The 25,263-nt window shown below is 40.6% G+C and overlaps 3 protein-coding genes across 3 annotated transcripts; all 3 read left to right on the plus strand.

Moving 5' to 3' along the window:
- The first annotated feature begins 507 nt into the window (after nt 1-507).
- On the plus strand, nt 508-1,098 carry LOC135498377 (uncharacterized). Its single transcript, XM_064788634.1, has one exon. The coding sequence runs from the start codon at nt 508-510 to the stop codon at nt 1,096-1,098; it is 591 nt and encodes a 196-aa protein (XP_064644704.1).
- A 10,111-nt stretch (nt 1,099-11,209) lies between these two features.
- On the plus strand, nt 11,210-11,800 carry LOC135498378 (uncharacterized). Its single transcript, XM_064788635.1, has one exon. The coding sequence runs from the start codon at nt 11,210-11,212 to the stop codon at nt 11,798-11,800; it is 591 nt and encodes a 196-aa protein (XP_064644705.1).
- A 10,141-nt stretch (nt 11,801-21,941) lies between these two features.
- LOC135498379 (uncharacterized) lies at nt 21,942-22,361 on the plus strand. Its single transcript, XM_064788636.1, has one exon. It carries the CDS (start codon nt 21,942-21,944, stop codon nt 22,359-22,361), a length of 420 nt encoding a protein of 139 aa, XP_064644706.1.
- Nucleotides 22,362-25,263: the final 2,902 nt, after the last annotated feature.

A 25,263-nucleotide genomic window follows, 5' to 3' on the forward strand; every position in this document is an offset into this window, starting at 1 on the left:
GCAGATTTGGTAAGCTGGAGGATCGGAAGTGTCAAGCCAAACTGAAGTCAGCGTCACACATCGACGAATTCCTTAAACTGGATTTCCCACTGAGAATATAGTCATCATTAATTGGGAAGAAGAACCCCTATCTTCTAATCTGCACTGTCGTCTGTTTTGTAATGAGAGGCATGTTATATTGAGCACTTTTAAACGATTCATCTAAAAAGAGACGTAACAAGTTTGTCTTATAAATCATCAGCGAATTCGTGAGGTGGGTTTTGTATAAGTTGTATGACGTGAAGTAGTTCGAGTTGAGATAGTATAATAATTGAATGATGTTTCGACGACGCAGACGCCTATGCTATTCACCAAGAGCAATGCGAATTCAACTGCATTCTGTTCATGTACTGTACTAACTACTTTGTTCATTAAGTACATTTGCAACAGGTGCAAGAGAGTAACACGTCAGCATCGTTTCTCTACAGTACGTCAGTCAGAAATCTGGGTGTCTTTTTTGACGAACACATGTCGATGGAAACTCATGTCAGTAAAGTCTGCTCTAGAGCTTTCTTTGGCCTCTACAAGATTCGTCAGATTCGCGGGATTCTGACTGTCGGCACCACCAAAACCCTGGTGCATGCGTTTGTTACATCTCACCTGGACTACTGCAATGCTCTCCTCTACGGCATCACGAAACAGCAGTATGGCAGGTTGCAGCGTGTTCTTAATGCTGCAGCCAGGGTTACATGCTTGATTCCCAAGTTTGACCGCATCAGTCCGGTTCTGATGCGGCTCCATTTGCTGCCTGTCAAGGCAAGGGTTGAGTTTAAGATACCCTTGCTCACATACAAGGCAGTCCATGGAGCGGCACCGGCTTACCTGACTGATATGGTACAACGCCGACGTGGGTCAGCCTATTCCCTCAGGGCTGATGCCGCTTTCCTTCTACAGGAGCCACGCACCAGGTGCATACGTTTTGGTGACATATCCTTCTATAAGGCGGCGCCACTCCTATGGAATGGGCTGCCCACTCACATTAGACTTGCGGAGTCAAAGGCAGCTTTTGGAACAATACTAAAAGCACAGCATTTTCGAGTGTATTTCAAAGGCGCCTGAGAGTTGGCGAAATTTTTCACCAAATTTGGGCGCTTTAGAAATGTCATATTTTTATTGATTGATTGATTAATCGACAAATTAAAAAAACCCAAATAGCTGTACTTGAATATGCAGACAAATATAAAGACCTTTATTTGGTTTCTTCGAGAGACAGGTTCACGTAAGGCAGCAGATCAGTCACAGTTAGCGGAGTCGAACATTACAACACACTGGGATTCCTCAAAAACCCATGGCGCTCATTCAATTTCACTATTCCGAAAATGATTGTATCAAAGGAAGTCTCATGTTCCAAAGCGAAGGATTAGTACATAGTGTACGGTCTATATCACCCAGCTAAAACCCAATGGAAAGAAGTCAGTCACATCTTCACAATTACCCCAAACAGTCACACGTTGCTTTTTCATCGAAAACTTTAATCTCCCCTTTCCTCAGGCACGTCATCAAGTCACCTCAAGTCACCTCCAGTCACTGTCAACAACCGAAGCAAATTCCGAACATAGCCGAAGCTTCCGTTGACGGTTAAGTTTCTCCTTGACCTCGTTTTCGACGCCCTCGGGCTCTTTCGGAAACAGCTGCTGGACTACCAATTTAATATAAACTGTGTTCCTGTAAGTTTTATACGTGTCTTACCATTAGTACCATAGAAATCATTCATCATTTGAAGTAGTCTTTCTTAAAATCAGTGGTAGAATCCATCATCCTTTTAGAGTTGAAGTCAATCTAGGACTCCAACCACGGTCATTGCTTGAAATAGATCACAGAATGAACCTCTTTTTTCGGATCATTCCTTGATATCAGCAAAAAACTACCGAAGGCTTATGCACTATGTAGTTTGCCTTCTGTTAGATTTAACATGTCTACCTTTTACTACCCGATAACAGTTGTTTTGCAGGTAATCGAGTTTAATAGATCGAAAATCCAATAGATGGCAGGTGATGAGCTGCTGCGTGGGATACCGTGCCGCCTTCGAGAAAAACCGCTGAATCCAAACCTTACAATAACCCAGGTACATCACTGGTTCAAGGCGTTCTAGGCAGGCTACTCCGAATACCGATCCGTTGCATGGTGATCGAGGCCAGACGGAATAAAATTTTGTTTAACCCTGGTTGCTGAATTACGTTATATTATAACATGTATGATAAAGTAATGGCAGTATATTATACAGCCATTACTGATAATAGCATAATCGAAGTAATTATTGTTTACAAATCGGCTCTGATTGTATATTTGTTACATTGTACGATTTTGAAGACAATATGAAATATAGATTTTTGGTTTCGATGACACTTGTCTCTCTCCCCATACAATAGGCAACGCATGTAAGATGAGTGGTTTCTCTGTTTTCATTCTTCACACAATCAACATAAAGGATCATGTTCAAATGAAATTAAAAATGAAATTAATAAATTTTTCGCAATTATTTCATCTTGGGTAACCATAAGTTGATGCTGGCGTCTCGCGGAGTGAAATTGGCCCACTTCATTATAAACCCTTTCCTTGTCAATTGCAACTAGCAGTGTGTGAAACAGGAAAAAGGGGAAAAAAACAGTAACCAATAATTATGCATCATTCTTGGTTGGTTTCTACCGCGTCCGCGTCGGCGTCCGCTTCGAAGACGCGTGCGGTCTAACTCAACAAACATTTGACCAAGGCTTTTTAAATTGGCTGTGTGGGTTAACCATGATTTGGAGCAGGTTCCTTTCGAAATTCGCCGGAGATGGATTCTCATTTTGCCCACTAGGGACATAGTGTCAAAGCACTAAAATGACAATTACCTCCACAAAACCGGCTTAAATGTGACACAATTTGAAATGTCACAAAATGTCAAAACACAGAAATGGCGACTCGATATGCCTGCAATGATTTTGCATGGAAATTATGTTCTGGTGATTAGTATTGACATGTTATGGTAAAAAAAACCGTATTTATAGTCAAAGGTGACAAATAATGACCGGTACAATGTGATTAAACCGCAGTGAATACTGATTTATTGTTATGTGGATTTTCCTGAAATCAGGATTTCCCAACTCAATTTCGTTTTACTTTCAATGGATTGGATTTTCTGCTATGATTCATGAAATGTAGTTTGCATTGCTGACAGACAACAAAAGATAAACAATACCATAGCTGATTTTAATGGTGAATTTCCTCACCGAGTTAAAAAAAAGGAGCGTTGGGCGCTGAGTGACGTCATCATTAATGACTGATTTGCAAGAAAGAAAGTTCGGGTGGATTCTCTTAGAATCGGTTCAAAGATGTACATTTATATGATTTAAGTACAGTATGGTTTTATTGGCTCACCCGATAAAACAAAAGAAAAATTACGATGTTCATTCGACTCGGCAAATGATCATCTACCGATGACATGGAAGATGGATGACAGTCAACAAGACTCATTCCACGGCTAATGTCAAGTGACAATTCAGCGCACTTTTAGCACGCCCTGGCAATGGGTATGTGCTCCGCTAGGCTAATGAGCCCCCTACACGTCATAAGGCCATTACCGCAGTAACTAGGTTGTGCTGATAAGCACTCGCAAGCAATCCTCCACGGAAAAAGATAAAACCGCGAACTTGGCATAATGAAACAAATCGCAATAATGTCACAAGACTGAATAAGAGCTCTCGTGTCAACGAGACTTCGATTAGTATTGTACAGTGTGAATCAAAAATGTACCACGGATAAGAACATTAACTCAGTACTAATCCATAAAGCGCCTCCTTGTCCAGCCCGAGCTTCTTTATGTACTACTAAACGCATAAAATGCACGGACCAGTGTAACAGTTCAGGAAACCAACCGAAAACACCAAATCAGTTGACTAATACAACTTCACATGACTTTCTATATAACCAGATTTTCAAAAAGGCGATTAACGCCATTTATCAGTGAACTGTGCTAATAAAATACAACCTCCAAAATCTCATCACTTATCCTCGGCTATCGAGTGATAAGCCTAATAATAATGAGAAGGCACGGGCGTTATTTCTATGCTGTACATGCATTTATTTTGTCAATTAAGTTAAAGTTGTTTACATCTCACACTTGTTTTACTGAGTAGGCCTAACGTTCACAGGTAGGCGGCTTTTCCCGACTTCCTAACGGTATCTCCAACTTTTTCCCGATTTGTCCCACAAAAGTCCGACATTGTGCGACTTTTCCCTGTGAAATCTGATTTCCCAAAAAACCTGTGAGAAATACGAAAAAGGGCAATAAAGATCAAAGCCCTATGTTGAATGGGTTAACGAGGTTCGAGCCAGGCACTCAGAGTGACCCTCAATTAGGTTACTTTATCAACGCGATTCAACATAGGCCATTGATCTTTAATGCCCTATTTTGGAAAGCCGCAGTATTTTCACATGTTTTGTAGAAATCCGATTTTTCCGAGAAACGTCTGACAATGTCGGATTTTCGTAGGATAAATCAGGAAAAAGTTAGTGAAACTATTATGAAGTATGAAAAACCATCTGCTAGTGGTGATAGCACAGGATCTGTTGCGCCTATAAATGCTGCCGGCAAGGAATTGTAGCCGGTTTTTGTACAGGTACAATGCAATGAGGAACCTGCACAACAAAACCTGCCGATAGGGGCACTGAAGGCAAGTGGACCATGGTTGTAATGAGAAAGCCATTTCTCGAGTCAATGATCTTTGAATATTTCATTCCTTGATTACTCTACATGGGGAAATAGCACCAAAAACGTTGTGTTATTGGTCCTTAATTCTATTTTGATGAGTTTTAGGGAGAAAATCAACAAAACCTAATGCACTGGAAGTACCGGTATCGGTGCGGCCAGGCTGGATTTTTAGTTCTGAAGGTTCCTCATTCCGTGTGACTATTTTTTTTAGTGCTGTTGCAAGGGTAAAGTCTGTCTTGTTCCTTCTTTTGATCATGTCACCTCGATAACCAGGCGACTCCAATAGCTCCCAGCGAAGGACCGAGTAGGAAATACTTCAAAATACTCAATAGTAAATAAACTGAATACATACTTCATCATCAACATCATCATGTCCCGCAGCCTTGCGGCCATTGGGGCGACAATAAGCTGTTAAAGATGCGACATCACACGGTTCTGTCCTCGGCGAGGGTTCTTCCATTCCAGTGCGTCACGTCATCCACCCGCTCTTTGGAAGGCCGCGTCGGCGGCTACCTCTACTGAGCCCTACAAGATGGTATTTGCTGGTGTTCCCTTGGCTCTCGTGGCATATGGCCGAACCGCCTCAGCTTACATACTTATACAAGCGAAAATGACGATATTATAAGACAACTCTCGTTCGGGAACGAATGCAATTCTTCTGTATTGGGATATGCCGACTGTTCTAGTCAGACCTAAGCCAAGTGGAGCTCAGGCATGAAACATCTCTGTGTTTCCCATATTTCAGTGTTAACCGTTTTGTTCCCCTATTCACGACAACCATTCGATGTCTGATATATCATAGGGGAAAGTCTCTCTTACAGAAACACAGAAAATTATACCGAGTTTGGTCTCGAGAAGTAGGAAACAAGAAATAATGACCTGAGAATCTTCTTTTGGATAAAACCAGTTACTGCGTCTCCAGTATCCCTTGCCACTCCACGTCAAGACAACAAATTAGAACGAGAACATAAAATGTGGACTGAACAGTCGAACTTCGGTTCTATTGGACTGAAGAACGTTTTCGCAGCCTGGTAAAACACGAGCCTCCTTGCGAGATCTCATGACGAGGCAACAATCCAACCGTTTATCAGGAATTGGCGCAGGCGCATATAATGACCTGGGACGAGGCTGTATATTGTTAACCATGATAAAAAGAAGAACAGGACATGACCATGGACTAACACACAGAACACTTTATTGCTCCAAAGATGTCTTCATCTGTACAGACAAATGATATCAATAGTTTGATAATATATGGAACCCTGTACGCAGATGGATTGGAGAACACAACTACTTTCCCGGTGCACAGGTCCAAAAAACACATTCTCCTCCGGGTCCACCATTTGACTTATCGCAGTCGCTATGTTTATTGCAACCATAACGCTTGCGGACTTTCAGGAACTCTTTGCTGAAAAAGGTCAAATCAACGTTTTAGTCACAAGCTCCCCCAAGCGGTAGTATGTAATTGTTGAAACGAGCCAAATGAAACAAGCCAATCTAAACGAACCAAATACACATTCTAACATCAAATTGAAGATTACGTTTCGATGTAATATGATTGCAAAGCGTTAGGTTGATATATACATGAAATGAAAAAATCACATTTATTCTCTCGGGCCCAATTATTTTGGTACGTTAAAGTTTTAAAAAAGCCAAAATAAACGAGTGAATAAAACGTTCCATGGTGCACCTTGCAAAACTTAAAATGAACCAAATTGAATGGGACTCTGTGAATGATGTTATGTTATTCCATCAATATACTTACCGAATCATGCAATGAATATTACATTTAAACTTGATCTTTCAGTTCAGTTTTAAAACGTTTATTTTGATCGTTTTGTTTGGATTGTTCCTTTTTGCTAGTTTCAACATTTACATACTCCCCCCCCCCCCCCCAAGCTACGAACATCAGACCACGTTACAACCATTTTGGATAATAATCAACCACTACTATTGACAACCAAGGATCAAATCGTAAATTGCACGCTGCATGATCATTTGGTATGTGACGTCAGAGAGCGCAGTATTGTTGAACTGACCTGGCGTCAGCGTTTTTCTGTTCAAGACCACGTGTTTGACGTCCAATAAAGCAAGGATGACTACATAACAATGCGTGTATAGGTTGCCAGTGGTACTATAAAAATGTCCACGTTTCTTCGTGGCGACGTGTATATCATGCAGAAATATATGATCACGATTGCGAGGATTGAAAAAGGAGTCAATTAAACGTGCAGTGCTTTCGCAAGCGCTCATTGATACTTCCTGGCCTATTGACTGTGTGTAACCATTTTTCCGCAATAACTTGTCTGATCACCTCTCTCGCAATGAACATACCTTTCGCCTGCAAATGAGGAAATTGTTTAGATTTCGTGAGAGAGCTGGCGCGGTGTGGACGACTGAAGCCAGTTTGAAGGCGAAGTATTCCCAAATTCTCTGTCAGCCATATTCCACCTCTCCATGTGACTTCATTAGTTCAAAGTGGCCGTTTGCAATTTTTGTTGGAATAGCAAATTGTAAATGAGCGCTCTTATAGGGTGTAGCGCACCTGAATTGTGAAAAGTCATTAAGTGGTTAAAAGATATTATTTCGTGGTTCTGTTCACCTTGATTATAATTGTGAGCAAGTGAACATTTTTGGCAAGGCACCCAATAGCAATAGAAAATGAGAGGTCAATACTTACTTGCTGTTGTTGCTACAGTCAGTACAAGAGCAACGAGCAGAAACATCAGAACAGCCTTCATCGTTGGTTTTCACGAGTCAGAAACAGTCTTGACAGAGAAGCGAGTAGTTTTGAAAACTGGTGGAGAACTGATGAATGCGAGGGGTATAAATACTTTCTAGGGTGAGGTGGGAAAGCCTGCAGTGAGAGGTAAATATAACGTTGACAGCTCCTGTCACGTTATTATTCGTATTTACCTATGTCACTTACGTCAATGTTCATGCCGGTGTAACAGTAACAAATGCCCCCCTGGAGAAAGTGTCGGCCCTATTGTATTCTGCAATATGGTTCCATGGAGACCCTGACCGTCAATAGCTCAGAGATTGAAGCGCATAATAGAATCCTTTGTTTCCCGGGCATTCTATCCTAGGACATTTTTAACTTCTACACCGGTCATTCACACGACTCGATATGGCTTTTCAGTTGCTTATTGTATACTGTCCAATCACCTTCATTGATCTACACCTGATCCTAAGTGCTTGAAGTGTTCTACAATACGTCCACTTGTTCTCCATCTGGGTGAATGTCAGCTTGGTGATGTCACCACTGCATTAACTGTCAGGGAAAGTATGTAGCGGTGGGATCATTCCTACTGGGCCAAGCGAGGCACGGTTCTTAAACGATAGGACTATGAACTTGAAACTTTGTACACCGGACCACAGGTCGGATCTGATTTTTGACTTGGCCACAAGGAGGCCAAAAGTGGAAAGCTAAGACGTGACTCGTTTTCGATAAAATTATTTTGGTATGTTCTCCTAGCAAGGCTACATCACATATCATACGGGTTTTTGATTTGACCTTCATGTAATTTTCGTTTGTGATTCACAGTTCCTGGATACTTTAAAAATGGTATTCTATTAATTCGTGGGAAATAGTATGTGGAGACGACAGAGTAAACTTTGAACAAATTTGAAAAAAATAGTTTCATGTTACTGAAATCTTGAATCTACAAGCAAACATTGTCTGCAAACACCCATTGCTTCACACTCAATCAAACCCTGCACATTAAACATAATGCAGGTTGCCTTATGTGACGTTCAATACCTTATCAGTCCTGTAGACTTTGCTCAGTCTTGTAGAATCTAGTCAGTTGTTTTGTCAGGTTTTAGTATCGTTGACAGACGCTTTAGAGTGTGGTACAACATGGGCGACATGTCAATCGTACTACAGCTGTCGGCTGCCCCGTCACCTACTATTCTACATAAGTATCAGCAAATTTCACAAAAAAGGAAAACTTCAAAATCTGACTGAATTATCATGCTCTTCCGATTTTGCCTCCGATTTGACCCGAGTTAGCCTTCTATGTGTCGATCCTTTCCATGTGAACCGATGCACTATAACTAAATATATACATTAGTTAGGCGCTGCATGGAGCCATGGATCTACGCGGTGACGCCTTTTTGATGTAGATATCCACCTGATACAGGAGATGTTTAGGTGAGATATCGATCTTTCCTTGTTATTTGGCAAATCGGGGAGAGTCCTAAACAACCTAGGTGGCGGATGATGTTACTTGATATTGTTTGAACACATGAAATTACACTGATTACCAAATGCAGATGGGCCTACTCTATCCCTATTACTGACCTTCCGTTGTAAGACATACATCAGAGCAGAACCGATAGCTCCCGAAAAGGCAACACACACCAAATTCAACCAAATGAGGTATTTCCATGTGTTTTCCTGGTTGCAGCGAGTCTACAGCACTACATATTGTGCCTTTGATTGGCCCAATCCTCTCCGCAAGTCTCACACCGTCCTGTCTTTGAAAATACCTCGAGTTCAAATCATCTGAGAACCTGGTTTTGACACCACGAGATCGGTATGGTTGTGTTGTTGATAAAATACTGTAATTGGTTATGTTTTCAGTCTGCATGCTTGATGCGCTCTCGTTAACCATTACTGTCCTATTCTTTGTTGTAAGTACGTCATAGGTGAAACTGTTATATTCAAATCCCGTTCTTGCGAAAAATTACTATTCGTGCTTGAAAATGAAAAACAAGCGTCCTCTACATAAAATACAGTGGTTTGCAAAAATATTAGAACACCCCATAAAGTTCTTTATTCTATATGCAGCATTCTGTACTAAATAATTCTCTGTTGGACTGCCTCACCTAAGGCTTTATTTCATAACTTTAATATATACATTTTGTGTTTATAAATGTGGACAAAATATCATGAATATATTACAATTTGAAAATATCATGAAAAACCGAACTGTCTCATTATACAAATAATTGTTTGAAAATTGATGTCATATTATTCTGTGATCAATTCTAAGAGATCATGCGAAGAAATTTCATGAAAAGTCCTCTTCGTTTTGAAAATATCACGAGTTAACGTGAATATCATCTGGCACCTCTTCCTTTAATTTTTCAAATTATGGACTCCCCGCAGAGAACGAAACGAATTATTAGCAGGAGTCATTATGTTTAGTCTATGAGAGCTGGATACCATTGAAATGTCGTCCAAATTTTGAAATTTTTAAAATATCAAAATTTTGATATTTTGTAATATCACAAAGTTGGATTTTCAGAATTTCTTTCTTCGGGAATACTAAGTCCTAGAATTAGCCATAAAGGGATATGACATTGATTTGGGACCAATTATTTGAAGTATCAAAAAGCAGGTTTCTTCGTGTTATTTTGTCCAAATCTCTAAATCGCTGTGCACAACGTGTAGAAGTCATTGAATAAAGGTTAAACAAGAGCCAGTCTAGCTTTAAGGAGTTATAGAATAGGATATCCTATCTTATGGGGTGTTCTAATATATTTGCACATCACTGTAGATGCTTGAGGAACACCGGCTGTGCAATAAACGCCGACACACATACTAAACAGAAGGACAACATCGATACAGCCAACTTTCTCCTTGAGGATCAAAAACCCAAAGATCCCAATCAGAATTTGCTCTGAGAAAAATATCGTACTGACATCACCAATCCTTATGCCCAACAATGCAAGATGGTAACTATGTATAGCTAGGGTATAGAATACCCTGATGGCCCTTACGTATTTATTCTTCAATTCGAGAATTGGTAGGTTCTTAATCGTAATGTAGATTATGGTGATTCGAGTTTTCAACAACGTCCGACCAACTGCGATCTCGAATATGCTTAGACCGCCGCGTAGTCTCACAAACGTTATGCATGCAGCAAAGAATAGTGAAGAGAGAGAGTTGCAAGGTTAATTCCTATCACTGTTGCACGAGATGCTTCATCCAATTTATTGACGACATCTTCGGATCGCTTGGCAGATTTGGTAAGCTGGAGGATCGGAAGTGTCAAGCCAAACTGAAGTCAGCGTCACACATCGACGAATTCCTTAAACTGGATTTCCCACTGAGAATATAGTCATCATTAATTGGGAAGAAGAACCCCTATCTTCTAATCTGCACTGTCGTCTGTTTTGTAATGAGAGGCATGTTATATTGAGCACTTTTAAACGATTCATCTAAAAAGAGACGTAACAAGTTTGTCTTATAAATCATCAGCGAATTCGTGAGGTGGGTTTTGTATTAGTTGTATGACGTGAAGTAGTTCGAGTTGAGATAGTATAATAATTGAATGATGTTTCGACGACGCAGACGCCTATGCTATTCACCAAGAGCAATGCGAATTCAACTGCATTCTGTTCATGTACTGTACTAACTACTTTGTTCATCATGTACATTCGCAACAGGTGCAAGAGAGTAACACGTCAGCATCGTTTCTCTACAGTACGTCAGTCAGAAATCTGGGTGTCTTTTTTGACGAACACATGTCGATGGAAACTCATGTCAGTAAAGTCTGCTCTAGAGCTTTCTTTGGCCTCTACAAGATTCGTCAGATTCGCGGGATTCTGACTGTCGGCACCACCAAAACCCTGGTGCATGCGTTTGTTACATCTCACCTGGACTACTGCAATGCTCTCCTCTACGGCATCACGGAACAGCAGTATGGCAGGTTGCAGCGTGTTCTTAATGCTGCAGCCAGGGTTACATGCCTGATTCCCAAGTTTGACCGCATCAGTCCGGTTCTGATGCGGCTCCATTTGCTGCCTGTCAAGGCAAGGGTTGAGTTTAAGATACCCTTGCTCACATACAAGGCAGTCCATGGAGCGGCACCGGCTTACCTGACTGATATGGTACAACGCCGACGTGGGTCAGCCTATTCCCTCAGAGCTGATGCCGCTTTCCTTCTACAGGAGCCACGCACCAGGTGCATACGTTTTGGTGACAGATCCTTCTATAAGGCGGCGCCACTCCTATGGAATAGGCTGCCCACTCACATTAGACTTGCGGAGTCAAAGGCAGCTTTTGGAACAATACTAAAAGCACACCATTTTCGAGTGTATTTCAAAGGCGCCTGAGAGTTGGCGAAATTTTTCACCAAATTTGGGCGCTTTAGAAATGTCATATTTTTATTGATTGATTGATTAATCGACATATTAAAAAAAACCAAATAGCTGTACTTGAATATGCAGACAAATATAAAGACCTTTATTTGGTTTCTTCGAGAGACAGGTTCACGTAAGGCAGCAGATCAGTCACAGTTAGCGGAGTCGAACATTACAACACACTGGGATTCCTCAAAAACCCATGGCGCTCATTCAATTTCACTATTCCGAAAATGATTGTATCAAAGGAAGTCTCATGTTCCAAAGCGAAGGATTAGTATATAGTGTACGGATATATCACCCAGCTAAAACCCAATGGAAAGAAGTCAGTCACATCTTCACAATTACCCCAAACAGTCACACGTTGCTTTTTCATCGAAAACTTTAATCTCCCCTTTCCTCAGGCACGTCATCAAGTCACCTCAAGTCACCTCCAGTCACTGTCAACAACCGAAGCAAATTCCGAACATAGCCGAAGCTTCCGTTGACGGTTAAGTTTCTCCTTGACCTCGTTTTCGACGCCCTCGGGCTCTTTCGGAAACAACTGCTGGACTACCAATTTAATATAAACTGTGTTCCTTTAAGTTTTATACGTGTCTTACCATTAGTACCATAGAAATCATTCATCATTTGAAGTAGTCTTTCTTAAAATCAGTGGTAGAATCCATCATCCTTTTAGAGTTGAAGTCAATCTAGGACTCCAACCACGGTCATTGCTTGAAATAGATCACAGAATGAACCTCTTTTTTCGGATCATTCCTTGATTTCAGCAAAAAACTACCGAAGGCTTATGCACTATGTAGTTTGCCTTCTATTAGATTTAACATGTCTACCTTTTACTACCCGATAACAGTTGTTTTGCAGGTAATCGAGTTTAATAGATCTAAAATCCAATAGATGGCAGGTGATGAGCTGCTGCGTGGGATACCGTGCCGCCTTCGAGAAAAACCGCTGAATCCGAACTTTACAATAACCCAGGTACACACTGGTTCAAGGCGTTCTAGGCAGGCTACTCCGAATACCGATCCGTTGCATGGTGATCGAGGCCAGACGGAATAAAATTTTATTTAACCCTGGTTGCTGAATTACGTTATATTATGACATGTATGATAAAGTAATGGCAGTATATCATACAGCCATTACTGGTAATAGCATAATCGAAGTAATTATTGTTTACAAATCGGCTCTGATTGTATATTTGTTACATTGTATGATTTTGAAGACAATATAAAATATAGATTTTTGGTTTCGATGACACTTGTCTCTCTCCCCATACAGGAGGCAACGGATATAAGATGAGTGGTTTCTCTGTTTTCATTCTTCACACAATCAACATAAAGGATCATGTTAAAATGAAATTAATAATGAAATTAATAAATTTTTCGCGATTATTGTATCTTGGGTAACCATAAGTTGATGCTGGCGTCTCGCGAAGTGAAATTGGCCCACTTCATTATAAACCCTTTCCTTGTCAATTGCAACTAGCAGTATGTGAAACAGGAAAAAGGGGAAAAAAGCAGGAACCAATAATCATGCATCCTGTTCTTGGTTGGTTTCTACCGTGTCCGCGTCCGCGTCCACTTCGACGACGCGTGCGCTCTAACTCAACATACATTTTACCAAGGCTTTTTAGATTGGCTGTGTGGGTTAACCATGAGTTGGAGCAGGTTCCTTTCGAAATTCGCCGGAGATGGATTCTTAGTTTGCCCACTAGGGACATAGCGTCAAAGCACTAAAATGACAATTACCGGCCACAAAACCGGCTTAAATGTGACACAATTTGAAATGTCACAAAATGTCAAAACACAGAAATGGCGACTCGATATGCCTGCAATTATTTTGCATGGAAATTATGTTCTGGTGATTAGTATTGACATGTTATGGTAGAAAAAAACCTATTTATAGTCAAAGGTGACAAATAATGACCGGTACAATGTGATTAAACCGCAGTGAATACTGATTTATTGTTATGTGGATTTTCCTGAAATCAGGATTTCTCAACTCAATTTCGTTTTACTTTCAATGGATTGGATTTTCTGCTATGATTCATGAAATGTAGTTTGCATTGCTGACAGACAACAAAAGATAAACAATACCATAGCTGATTTTAATGGTGAATTTCCTCACCGAGTTAAAAAAAGGAGCGTTGGGCGCCGAGTGACGTCATCATTAATGACAGATTTGCAAGAAAGAAAGTTCGGGTGGATTCTCTTAGAATCGGTTCAAAGATGTACATTTATATGATTAAAGTACAGTATGGTTTTATTGGCTCACCCGATAAAACAAGAGAAAAATTACGGTGTTCATTCGACTCGGCAAATGACCATCTACCGATGACATGGAAGATGGATGACAGTCAACAAGACTCATTCCACGGCTAATGTCAAGTGACAATTCAGCGCACTTTTAGCACGCCCTGGCAATGGGTATGTGCTCCTCTAGGCTAATGAGCCCCCTACACGTCATAAGGCCATTACCGCAGTAACTAGGTTGTGCTGATAAGCACTCGCAAGCAATCCTCCACGGAAAAAGATAATACCGCGAACTTGGCATAATGAAACAAATCGCAATAATGTCACAAGACTGAATAAGAGCTCTCGTGTCAACGAGACTTCGATTAGTATTGTACAGTGTGAATCAAAAATGTACCACGGATAAGAACATTAACTCAGTACTAATCCATAAAGCGCCTCCTTGTCCAGCCCGAGCTTCTTTATGTACTACTAAACGCATAAAATGCACGGACCAGTGTAACAGTTCAGGAAACCAACCGAAAACACCAAATCAGTTGACTAATACAACTTCACATGACTTTCTATATAACCAGATTTTCAAAAAGGCGATTAACGCCATTTATCAGTGAACTGTGCTAATAAAATACAACCTCCAAAATCTCATCACTTATCCTCGGCTATCGAGTGATAAGCCTAATAATAATGAGAAGGCACGGGCGTTAGTTCTATGCTGTACATGCATTTATTTTGTCAATTAAGTTAAAGTTGTTTACATCTCTCACTTGTTTTACTGAGTAGGCCTAACGTTCACAGGTAGGCGGCTTTTCCCGACTTCCTAACGGTATCTCCAACTTTTTCCCGATTTGTCCTGCAAAAGTCCGACATTGTGCGACTTTTCCCTGTGAAATCTGATTTCCCAAAAAACCTGTGAGAAATACGAAATAGGGCAATAAAAATCAAAGCCCTATGTTGAATGGGTTAACGAGGTGTGAGCCAAGCACTCAGAGTGACCCTCAATTAGGTTACTTTATCAACGCGATTCAACATAGGCCATTGATCTTTAATGCCCTATTTTGGAAAGCCGCAGTATTTTCACATGTTTTGTAGAAATCCGATTTTTCCGAGAAACGTCTGACAATGTCGGATTTTTGTAGGATAAATCAGGAAAAAGTTAGTGAAACTATTATGAAGTATGAAAAACCATCTGCTAGTGGTGATAGCACAGGATCTGTTGCGCCTATAAATGCTGCCGGCAAGGAATTGTAGCCGGTTTTTGTACAGGTACAATGCAATGAGGAACCTGCACAACAAAACCTGCCGATAGGGGCACTGAAGGCAAGTGGACCATGGTTGTAATGAGAAAGCCATTTCTCGAGTCAATGATCTTTGAATATTTCATTCTTTGATTACTCTACATGGGGAAATAGCACCAAAAACGTTGTGTTATTGGTCCTTGATTCTATTTTGATGAGTTTTAGGGAGAAAATCAACAAAACCTAATGCACTGGAAGTACCGGTATCGGTGCGGCCATCTGGATTTTTAGTTCTGAAGGTTCCTCATTCCGTGTGACTATTTTTTTAGTGCTGTTGCAAGGGTATAGTCTGTCTTGTTCCTTCTTTTGATCATGTCACCTCGATAACCAGGCGACTCCAATAGCTCCCAGCGAAGGACCGAGTAGGAAATATTTCAAAATACTCAATAGTAAATAAACTGAATACATACTTCATCATCAACATCATCATGTCCCGCAGCCTTGCGGCCATTGGGGCGACAATAAGCTGTTAAAGATGCGACATCACACGGTTCTGTCCTCGGCGAGGGTTCTTCCATTCCAGTGCGTCACGTCATCCACCCGCTCTTTGGAAGGCCGCGTCGGCGGCTACCTCTACTGAGCCCTACAAGGTGGTATTTGCTGGTGTTCCCTTGGCTCTCGTGGCATATGGCCGAACCACCTCAGCTTACATACTTATACAAGCGAAAATGACGATATTATAAGACAACTCTCGTTCGGGAACGAATGCAATTCTTCTGTATTGGGATATGCCGACTGTTCTAGTCAGACCTAAGCCAAGTGGAGCTCAGGCATGAAACATCTCAGTGTTTCCCATATTTCAGTGTTAACCGTTTTGTTCCCCTATTCACGACAACCATTCGATGTCTGATATATCATAGGGAAATTCTCTCTTACAGAAACACAGAAAATTATACCGAGTTTGGTCTCGAGAAGTAGGAAACAAGAAATAATGACCTGAGAATCTTCTTTTGGATAAAACCAGTTACTGCGTCTCCAGTATCCCTTGCCACTCCACGTCAAGACAACAAATTAGAACGAGAACATAAAATGTGGACTGAACAGTCGAACTTCGGTTCTATTGGACTGAAGAACGTTTTCGCAGCCTGGTAAAACACGAGCCTCCTTGCGAGATCTCATGACGAGGCAACAATCCAACCGTTTATCAGGAATTGGCGCAGGCGCATATAATGACCTGGGACGAGGCTGTATATTGTTAACCATGATAAAAAGAAGAAGAGGACATGACCATGGACTAACACACAGAACACTTTATTGCTCCAAAGATGTCTTCATCTGTACAGACAAATGATATCAATAGTTTGATAATATATGGAACCCTGTACGCAGATGGATTGGAGAACACAACTACTTTCCCGGTGCACAGGTCCAAAAAACACATTCTCCTCCGGGTCCACCATTTGACTTATCGCAGTCGCTATGTTTATTGCAACCATAACGCTTGCGGACTTTCAGGAACTCTTTGCTGAAAAAGGTCAAATCAACGTTTTAGTCACAAGCTCCCCCAAGCGGTAGTATGTAAATGTTGAAACGAGCCAAATGAAACAAGCCAATCTAAACGAACCAAATACACATTCTAACATCAAATTGAAGATTACGTTTCGATGTAATATGATTGCAAAGCGTTAGGTTGATATATACATGAAATGAAAAAATCACGTTTATTCTCTCGGGCCCAATTATTTTGGTACGTTAAAGTTTTAAAAAAGCCAAAATAAACGAGTGAATAAAACGTTCCATGGTGCACCTTGCAAAACTTAAAATGAACCAAATTGAATGGGACTCTGTGAATGATGTTATGTTATTCCATCAATATACTTACCGAATCATGCAATGAATATTACATTTAAACTTGATCTTTCAGTTCAGTTTTAAAACGTTTATTTTGATCGTTTTGTTTGGATTGTTCCTTTTTGCTAGTTTCAACATTTACATACTCCCCCCCCCCCCCCCAAGCTACGAACATCAGACCACGTTACAACCATTTTGGATAATAATCAACCACTACTATTGACAACCAAGGATCAAACCGTAAATTGCACGCTGCATGATCATTTGGTATGTGACGTCAGAGAGCGCAGTATTGTTGAACTGACCTGGCGTCAGCGTTTTTCTGTTCAAGACCACTTGTTTGACGTCCAATAAAGCAAGGATGACTACATAACAATGCGTGTATAGGTTGCCAGTGGTACTATAAAAATGTCCACGTTTCTTCGTGGCGACGTGTATATCATGCAGAAATATATGATCACGATTGCGAGGATTGAAAAAGGAGTCAATTAAACGTGCAGTGCTTTCGCAAGCGCTCATTGATACTTCCTGGCCTATTGACTGTGTGTAACCATTTTTCCGCAATAACTTGTCTGATCACCTCTCTCGCAATGAACATACCTTTCGCCTGCAAATGAGGAAATTGTTTAGATTTCGTGAGAGAGCTGGCGCGGTGTGGACGACTGAAGCCAGTTGGAAGGCGAAGTATTCCCAAATTCTCTGTCAGCCATATTCCACCTCTCCATGTGACTTCATTAGTTCAAAGTGGCCGTTTGCAAATTTTTGTTGGAATAGCAAATTGTAAATGAGCGCTCTTATAGGGTGTAGCGCACCTGAATTGTGAAAAGTCATTAAGTGGTTAAAAGATATTATTTCGTGGTTCTGTTCACCTTGATTATAATTGTGAGCAAGTGAACATTTTTGGCAAGGCACCCAATAGCAATAGAAAATGAAAGGTCAATACTTACTTGCTGTTGTTGCTACAGTCAGTACAAGAGCAACGAGCAGAAACATCAGAACAGCCTTCATCGTTGGTTTTCACGAGTCAGAAACAGTCTTGACAGAGAAGCGAGTAGTTTTGAAAACTGGTGGAGAACTGATGAATGCGAGGGGTATAAATACTTTCTAGGGTGAGGTGGGAAAGCCTGCAGTGAGAGGTAAATATAACGTTGACAGCTCCTGTCACGTTATTATTCGTATTTACCTATGTCACTTACGTCAATGTTCATGCCGGTGTAACAGTAACAAATGCCCCCCCTGGAAAAAGTGTCGGCCCTATTGTATTCTGCAATATGGTTCTATAGAGACCCTGGCCGCCAATAGCTCAGAGATTGAAGCGCATAATAGAATCCTTTGTTTCCCGGGCATTCTATCCTAGGACATTTTAAACTTCTACACCGGTCATTCACACGACTCGATATGGCTTTTCAGTTGCTTATTGTATACTGTTCGATCACCTTCATTGATCTACACCTGGTCCTAAGAGCTTGAAGTGTTCTACAATAAGTCCACTTGTTCTCCATCTGGGTGAATGTCAGCTTGGTGATGTCACCACTGCATTAACTGTCAGGGAAAGTATGTAGCGGTGGGATCATTCCTACTGGGCCAAGCGAGGCACGGTTCTTAAACGATAGGACTATGAACTTGAAACTTTGTACACCGGACCCCAGGTCAGGTGACCTCTGACACTGAATTTCGGTCGGATCTGATTTTTGACTTGGCCACCAGGAGGCCAAAAGTGGAAAGCTAAGACGTGACTCGTTTTCGATAAAATCATTTTGGTATGTTCTCCTAGCAAGGCTACATCACATATCATACGGGTTTTTGATTTGACCTACATGTAATTTTCGTTTGTGATTCACAGTTCCTGGATACTTTAAAAATGGTATTCTATTAATTCGTGGGAAATAGTATGTAGAGACGACAGAGTAAACTTTGAACAAATTTGAAAAAAATAGTTTCATGTTACTGACATCTTGAATCTACAAGCAAACATTGTCTGCAAACACTCATTGCTTCACACTCAATCAAACCCTGCACATTAAACATAATGCAGGTTGCCTTATGTGACGTTCAATACCTTATCAGTCCTGTAGACTTTGCTCAGTCTTGTAGAATCTAGTCAGTTGTTTTGTCAGGTTTTAGTCTTGTCGACAGACGCTTTAGAGTGTGGTACAACATGGGCGACATGTCAATCGTACTACAGCTGTCGGCTGCCCCGTCACCTCCTATTCTACATAAGTATCAGCAAATTTCACAAAAAAAGGAAAACTTCAAAATCTGACTGAATTATCATGTTATTCCGATTTTGCCTCCGATTTGACCCGAGTTAGCCTTCTATGTGTCGATCCTTTCCATGTGAACCGATGCACTATAACTAAATATATACATTAGTAAGGCGCTGCATGGAGCCATGGATCTACGCGGTGACGCCTTTTTGATGTAGATATCCACCTGATACAGGAGATGTTTAGGTGAGATATCGATCTTTCCTTGTTATTTGGCAAATCGGGGAGAGCCCTAAACAACCTAGGTGGCGGATGATGTTACTTGATATTGTTTGAACACAGGAAAATACACTGATTACCAAATGCAGATGGGCCTACTCTATCCCTATTACTGACCTTCCGTTGTAAGACATACATAAGAGCAGAACCGATAGCTCCCGAAAAGGCAACACACACCAAATTCAACCAAATGAGGTATTTCCATGTGTTTTCCTGGTTGCAGCGAGTCTACAGCACTACATATTGTGCCTTTGATTGGCCAAATCCTCTCCGCAAGTCTCACACCGTCCTGTCTTTGAAAATACCTCGAGTTCAAATCATCTGAGAACCTGGTTTTGACACCACGAGATCGGTATAGTTGTGTTGTTGATAAAATACTGTAATTGGTTATGTTTTCAGTCTGCATGCTTGAAGCGCTCTCGTTAACCATTACTGTCCTATTCTTTGTTGTAAGTACGTCATAGTTTGAAACTGTTATATTCAAATCCCGTTCTTGCGAAAAATTACTATTCGTGCTTGAAAATGAAAAACAAGCGTCCTCTACATAAAATACAGTGGTTTGCAAAAATATTAGAACACCCCATAAAGTTCTTTCTTCTATATGCAGCATTCTGTACTAAATAATTCTCTGTTGGACTGCCTCACCTAAGGCTTAATTTCATAACTTTAATATATACATTTTGTGTTTATAAATGTGGACAAAATATCATGAATATATAACAATTTGAAAATATCATGAAAAACCGAACTGTCTCATTATACAAATAATTGTTTGCAAATTGATTGTCATATTATTCTGTGATCAATTCTAAGAGATCATGCGAAGAAAGTTCATGAAAAGTCCTCTTCGTTTTGAAAATATCACGAGTTAACGTGAATATCATCTGGCACCTCTTCCTTTAATTTTTCAAATTATGGACTCCCCGCAGAGAACGAAACGAATTATTAGCAGGAGTCATTATGTTTAGTCTATGAGAGCTGGATACCATTGAAATGTCGTCCAAATTTTGAAATTTTTAAAATATCAAAATTTTGATATTTTGTAATATCACAAAGTTGGATTTTCAGAATTTCTTTCTTCGGGAATACTAAGTCCTAGAATTAGCCATAAAGGGATATGACATTGATTTGGGACCAATTATTTGAAGTATCAAAAAGCAGGTTTCTTCGTGTTATTTTGTCCAAATCTCTAAATCGCTGTGCACAACGTGTAGAAGTCATTGAATAAAGCTTAAAAGAGAGCCAGTCTAGCTTTAAGGAGTTATAGAATAGGATATCCTATCTTATGGGGTGTTCTAATATATTTGCACACCACTGTAGATGCTTGAGGAACACCGGCTGTGCAATAAACGCCGACACACATACTAAACAGAAGGACAACATCGATACAGCCAACTTTCTCCTTGAGGATCAAAAACCCAAAAATCCCAATCAGAATTTGCTGTGAGAAAAATATCGTACTGACATCACCAATCCTTATATCCAACAATGCAAAATGGTAACTATGTATAGCTGGGGTATAGAATACCCTGATGGCCCTTACGTACTTATTCTTCAATTCGAGAATTGGTAGGTTCTTAATCGTAATGTAGATTATGGTGATTCGAGTTTTCAACAACGTCCGACCAACTGCGATCTCGAAAATGCTTAGACCGCCGCGTAGTCTCACAAACGTTATGCATGCAGCAAAGAATAGTGAAGAGAGAGAGTTGCAAGGTTAATTCCTATCACTGTTGCACGAGATGCTTCATCCAATTTATTGACGACATCTTCGGATCGCTTGGCAGATTTGGTAAGCTGGAGGATCGGAAGTGTCAAGCCAAACTGAAGTCAGCGTCACACATCGACGAATTCCTTAAAATGGATTTCCCACTGAGAATATAGTCATCATTAATTGGGAAGAAGAACCCCTATCTTCTAATCTGCACTGTCGTCTGTTTTGTAATGAGAGGCATGTTATATTGAGCACTTTTAAACGATTCATCTAAAAAGAGACGTAACAAGTTTGTCTTATAAATCATCAGCGAATTCGTGAGGTGGGTTTTGTATTAGTTGTATGACGTGAAGTAGTTCGAGTTGAGATAGTATAATAATTGAATGATGTTTCGACGACGCAGACGCCTATGCTATTCACCAAGAGCAATGCGAATTCAACTGCATTCTGTTCATGTACTGTACTAACTACTTTGTTCATCAAGTACATTCGCAACAGGTGCAAGAGAGTAACACGTCAGCATCGTTTCTCTACAGTACGTCAGTCAGAAATCTGGGTGTCTTTTTTGACGAACACATGTCGATGGAAACTCATGTCAGTAAAGTCTGCTCTAGAGCTTTCTTTGGCCTCTACAAGATTCGTCAGATTCGCGGGATTCTGACTGTCGGCACCACCAAAACCCTGGTGCATGCGTTTGTTACATCTCACCTGGACTACTGCAATGCTCTCCTCTACGGCATCACGGAACAGCAGTATGGCAGGTTGCAGCGTGTTCTAAATGCTGCAGCCAGGGTTACATGCCTGATTCCCAAGTTTGACCGCATCAGTCCGGTTCTGATGCGGCTTCATTTGCTGCCTGTCAAGGCAAGGGTTGAGTTTAAGATACCCTTGCTCACATACAAGGCAGTCCATGGAGCGGCACCGGCTTACCTGACTGATATGGTACAACGCCGACGTGGGTCAGCCAGTCAAAGGCAGCTTTTGGAACAATACTAAAAGCACACCATTTTCGAGTGTATTTCAAAGGCGCCTGAGAGTTGGCGAAATTTTTCACCAAATTTGGGCGCTTTAGAAATGTCATATTTTTATTGATTGATTGATTAATCGACAAATAAAAAAACCCAAATAGCTGTACTTGAATATGCAGACAAATATAAAGACCTTTATTTGGTTTCTTCGAGAGACAGGTTCACGTAAGGCAGCAGATCAGTCACAGGTAGCGGAGTCGAACATTACAACACACTGGGATTCCTCAAAAACCCATGGCGCTCATTCAATTTCACTATTCCGAAAATGATTGTATCAAAGGAAGTCTCATGTTCCAAAGCGAAGGATTAATATATAGTGTACGGATATATCACCTAGCTAAAACCCAATGGAAAGAAGTCAGTCACATCTTCACAATTACCCCAAACAGTCACACGTTGCTTTTTCATCGAAAACTTTAATCTCCCCTTTCCTCAGGCACGTCATCAAGTCACCTCAAGTCACCTCCAGTCACTGTCAACAACCGAAGCAAATTCCGAACATAGGCGAAGCTTCCGTTGACGGTTAAGTTTCTCCTTGACCTCGTTTTCGACGCCCTCGGGCTCTTTCGGAAGCAGCTGCTGGACAACCAATTTGATATAAACTGTGTTCCGTGACGTGTCTTACCATTAGTGCCATAGAAAGCATTCATCATTTGAAGTAGTCTTTCTTAAAATCAGTGGTAGAATCCATCATCCCTTTAGAGTTGAAGTCAATCTAGGACTCCAACCACGGTCATTGCTTGAAATAGATCACAGAATGAACCTCTTTTTTCGGATCATTCCTTGATTTCAGCAAAAAACTGTCGAAGTCTTATGCACTATGTAGTTTGCCTTCTGTTAGATTTAACATGTCTACCTTTTACCACCCGATGACAGTTGTTTTGCCCGTAATCGAGTTTAATAGATCGAACATCCAATAGATGGCAGGTGATGAGCTGCTGCGTGGGATACCGTGCCGCCTTCGAGAAAAACCGCTGAACCCGAACCTTACAATAACCCAGGTACACACTGGTTCAAGGCGTTCTAGGCAGGCTACTCCGAATACCGATCCGTTGCATGGTGATCGAGGCCAGACGGAATAAAATTTTATTTAACCCTGGTTGCTGAATTACGTTATATTATGACATGTATGATAAAGCAATGGCAGTGTATCATACTGCCATTACTGGTAATAGCATAATCGAAGTAATTATTGTTTACATATCGGCTCTGATTGTATATTGTTACATTGTATGATTTTGAAGACAATATGAAATATAGATTTTTGGTTTCGATGACACTGGTCTCTCTCCCCATCAAGAGGCAACGCATATAAGATGAGTGGTTTCTCTGTTTTCATTCTTCACACAATCAACATAAAGGATCATGTTCAAATGAAATTAATAATGAAATTAATAAATCTTTCGCAATTATTTTATCTTGGGTAACCATAAGTTGATGCTGGCGTCTCGCGGAGTGAAATTGGCCCACTTCATTATAAACCCTTTCCTTGTCAATTGCAACTAGCAGTATGTGAAACAGGAAAAAGGGAAAAAACAGGAACCAATAATCATGCATCATGTTCATGGTTGGTTTCTACCGTGTCCGCGTCCGCGTCCACTTCGACGACGCGTGCGCTCTAACTCAACATACATATTACCAAGGCTTTTTAGATTGGCTGTTTGGGTTAACCATGAGTTGGAGCAGGTTCCTTTCGAAATTGGGCGGAGATGGATTCTTAGTTTGCCCACTAGGGACATAGCGTCAAAGCACTAAAATGACAATTACCTCCACAAAACCGGCTTAAATGTGACACAATTTGAAATGTCACAAAATGTCAAAACACAGAAATGGCGACTCGAGATGCCTGCAATGATTTTGCATGGAAATTATGTTCTGGTGATTAGTATTGACATGTTATGGTAAAAAAAAACCGTATTTATAGTCAAAGGTGACAAATAATGACCGGTGCAATGTGATTAAACCGCAGTGAATACTGATTTATTGTTATGTGGATTTTCCTGAAATCAGGATTTCCCAACTCAATTTCGTTTTACTTTCAATGGATTGGATTTTCTGCTATGATTCATGAAATGTAGTTTGCATTGCTGACAGACAACAAAGGACAAACAATACCATTATTTGGTTGCTGATTTTAATGGTGAAAACGTTGGGCGCCGAGTGACGTCATCATTAATGACAGATTTGCAAGAAATAAAGTTCTCTTAGAATCGGTTCAAAGATGTAGATGATTAAAGTACAATATGTTTTCTTTTGCTCACCCGATAAAACAAGAGAAAAATTACGGTGTTCATTCGACTCGGCAAATGATCATCTACCGATGACATGGAAGATGAATGACAGTCAACAAGACTCATTCCACGGCTAATGTCAAGTGACAATTCAGCGCGCTTTTAGCACGCCCTGGCAATGGGTATGTGCTCCTCTAGGCTAATGAGCCCCCTACACGTCATAAGGCCATTACCACAGTAACTAGGTTGTGCTGATAAGCACTCGCAAGCAATCCTCCACGGAAAAAGATAATACCGCGAACTTGGCAAAATGAAACAAATCGCAATAATGTCACAAGACTGAATAAGAGCTCTCGTGTCAACGAGACTTCGATTAGTATTGTACAGTGTGAATCAAAAATGTAACACGGATAAGAACATTAACTCAGTACTAATCAGTAAAGCGCCTTCTTGTCCAGCCCGAGCTTCTTTATGTACTACTAAACATAATCATTACAATGGTGCATAAATGAATGAAAATATGTTTCGACTTCAAATATGGAAAGGTCTGTTGGCTATTATAAGTAGAGTCACAAATTGGAACATCAAAAAATGATTTCGAAACCGTTGAGAGACCAGCTGCATCTAATTACCCAGCAA

Source organism: Lineus longissimus, chromosome 13 (genome assembly GCF_910592395.1).
Source record: "Lineus longissimus chromosome 13, tnLinLong1.2, whole genome shotgun sequence".
Lineage (NCBI taxonomy): Eukaryota > Metazoa > Nemertea > Pilidiophora > Heteronemertea > Lineidae > Lineus > Lineus longissimus.

Excerpts from the sequence above, each read along its gene's own strand:
- LOC135498377 (XM_064788634.1), top strand. The coding sequence starts at position 508 with ATGTCGATGGAAACTCATGTCAGTAAAGTCTGCTCTAGAGCTTTCTTT.
- LOC135498378 (XM_064788635.1), top strand. The coding sequence starts at position 11,210 with ATGTCGATGGAAACTCATGTCAGTAAAGTCTGCTCTAGAGCTTTCTTT.
- LOC135498379 (XM_064788636.1), top strand. The coding sequence starts at position 21,942 with ATGTCGATGGAAACTCATGTCAGTAAAGTCTGCTCTAGAGCTTTCTTT.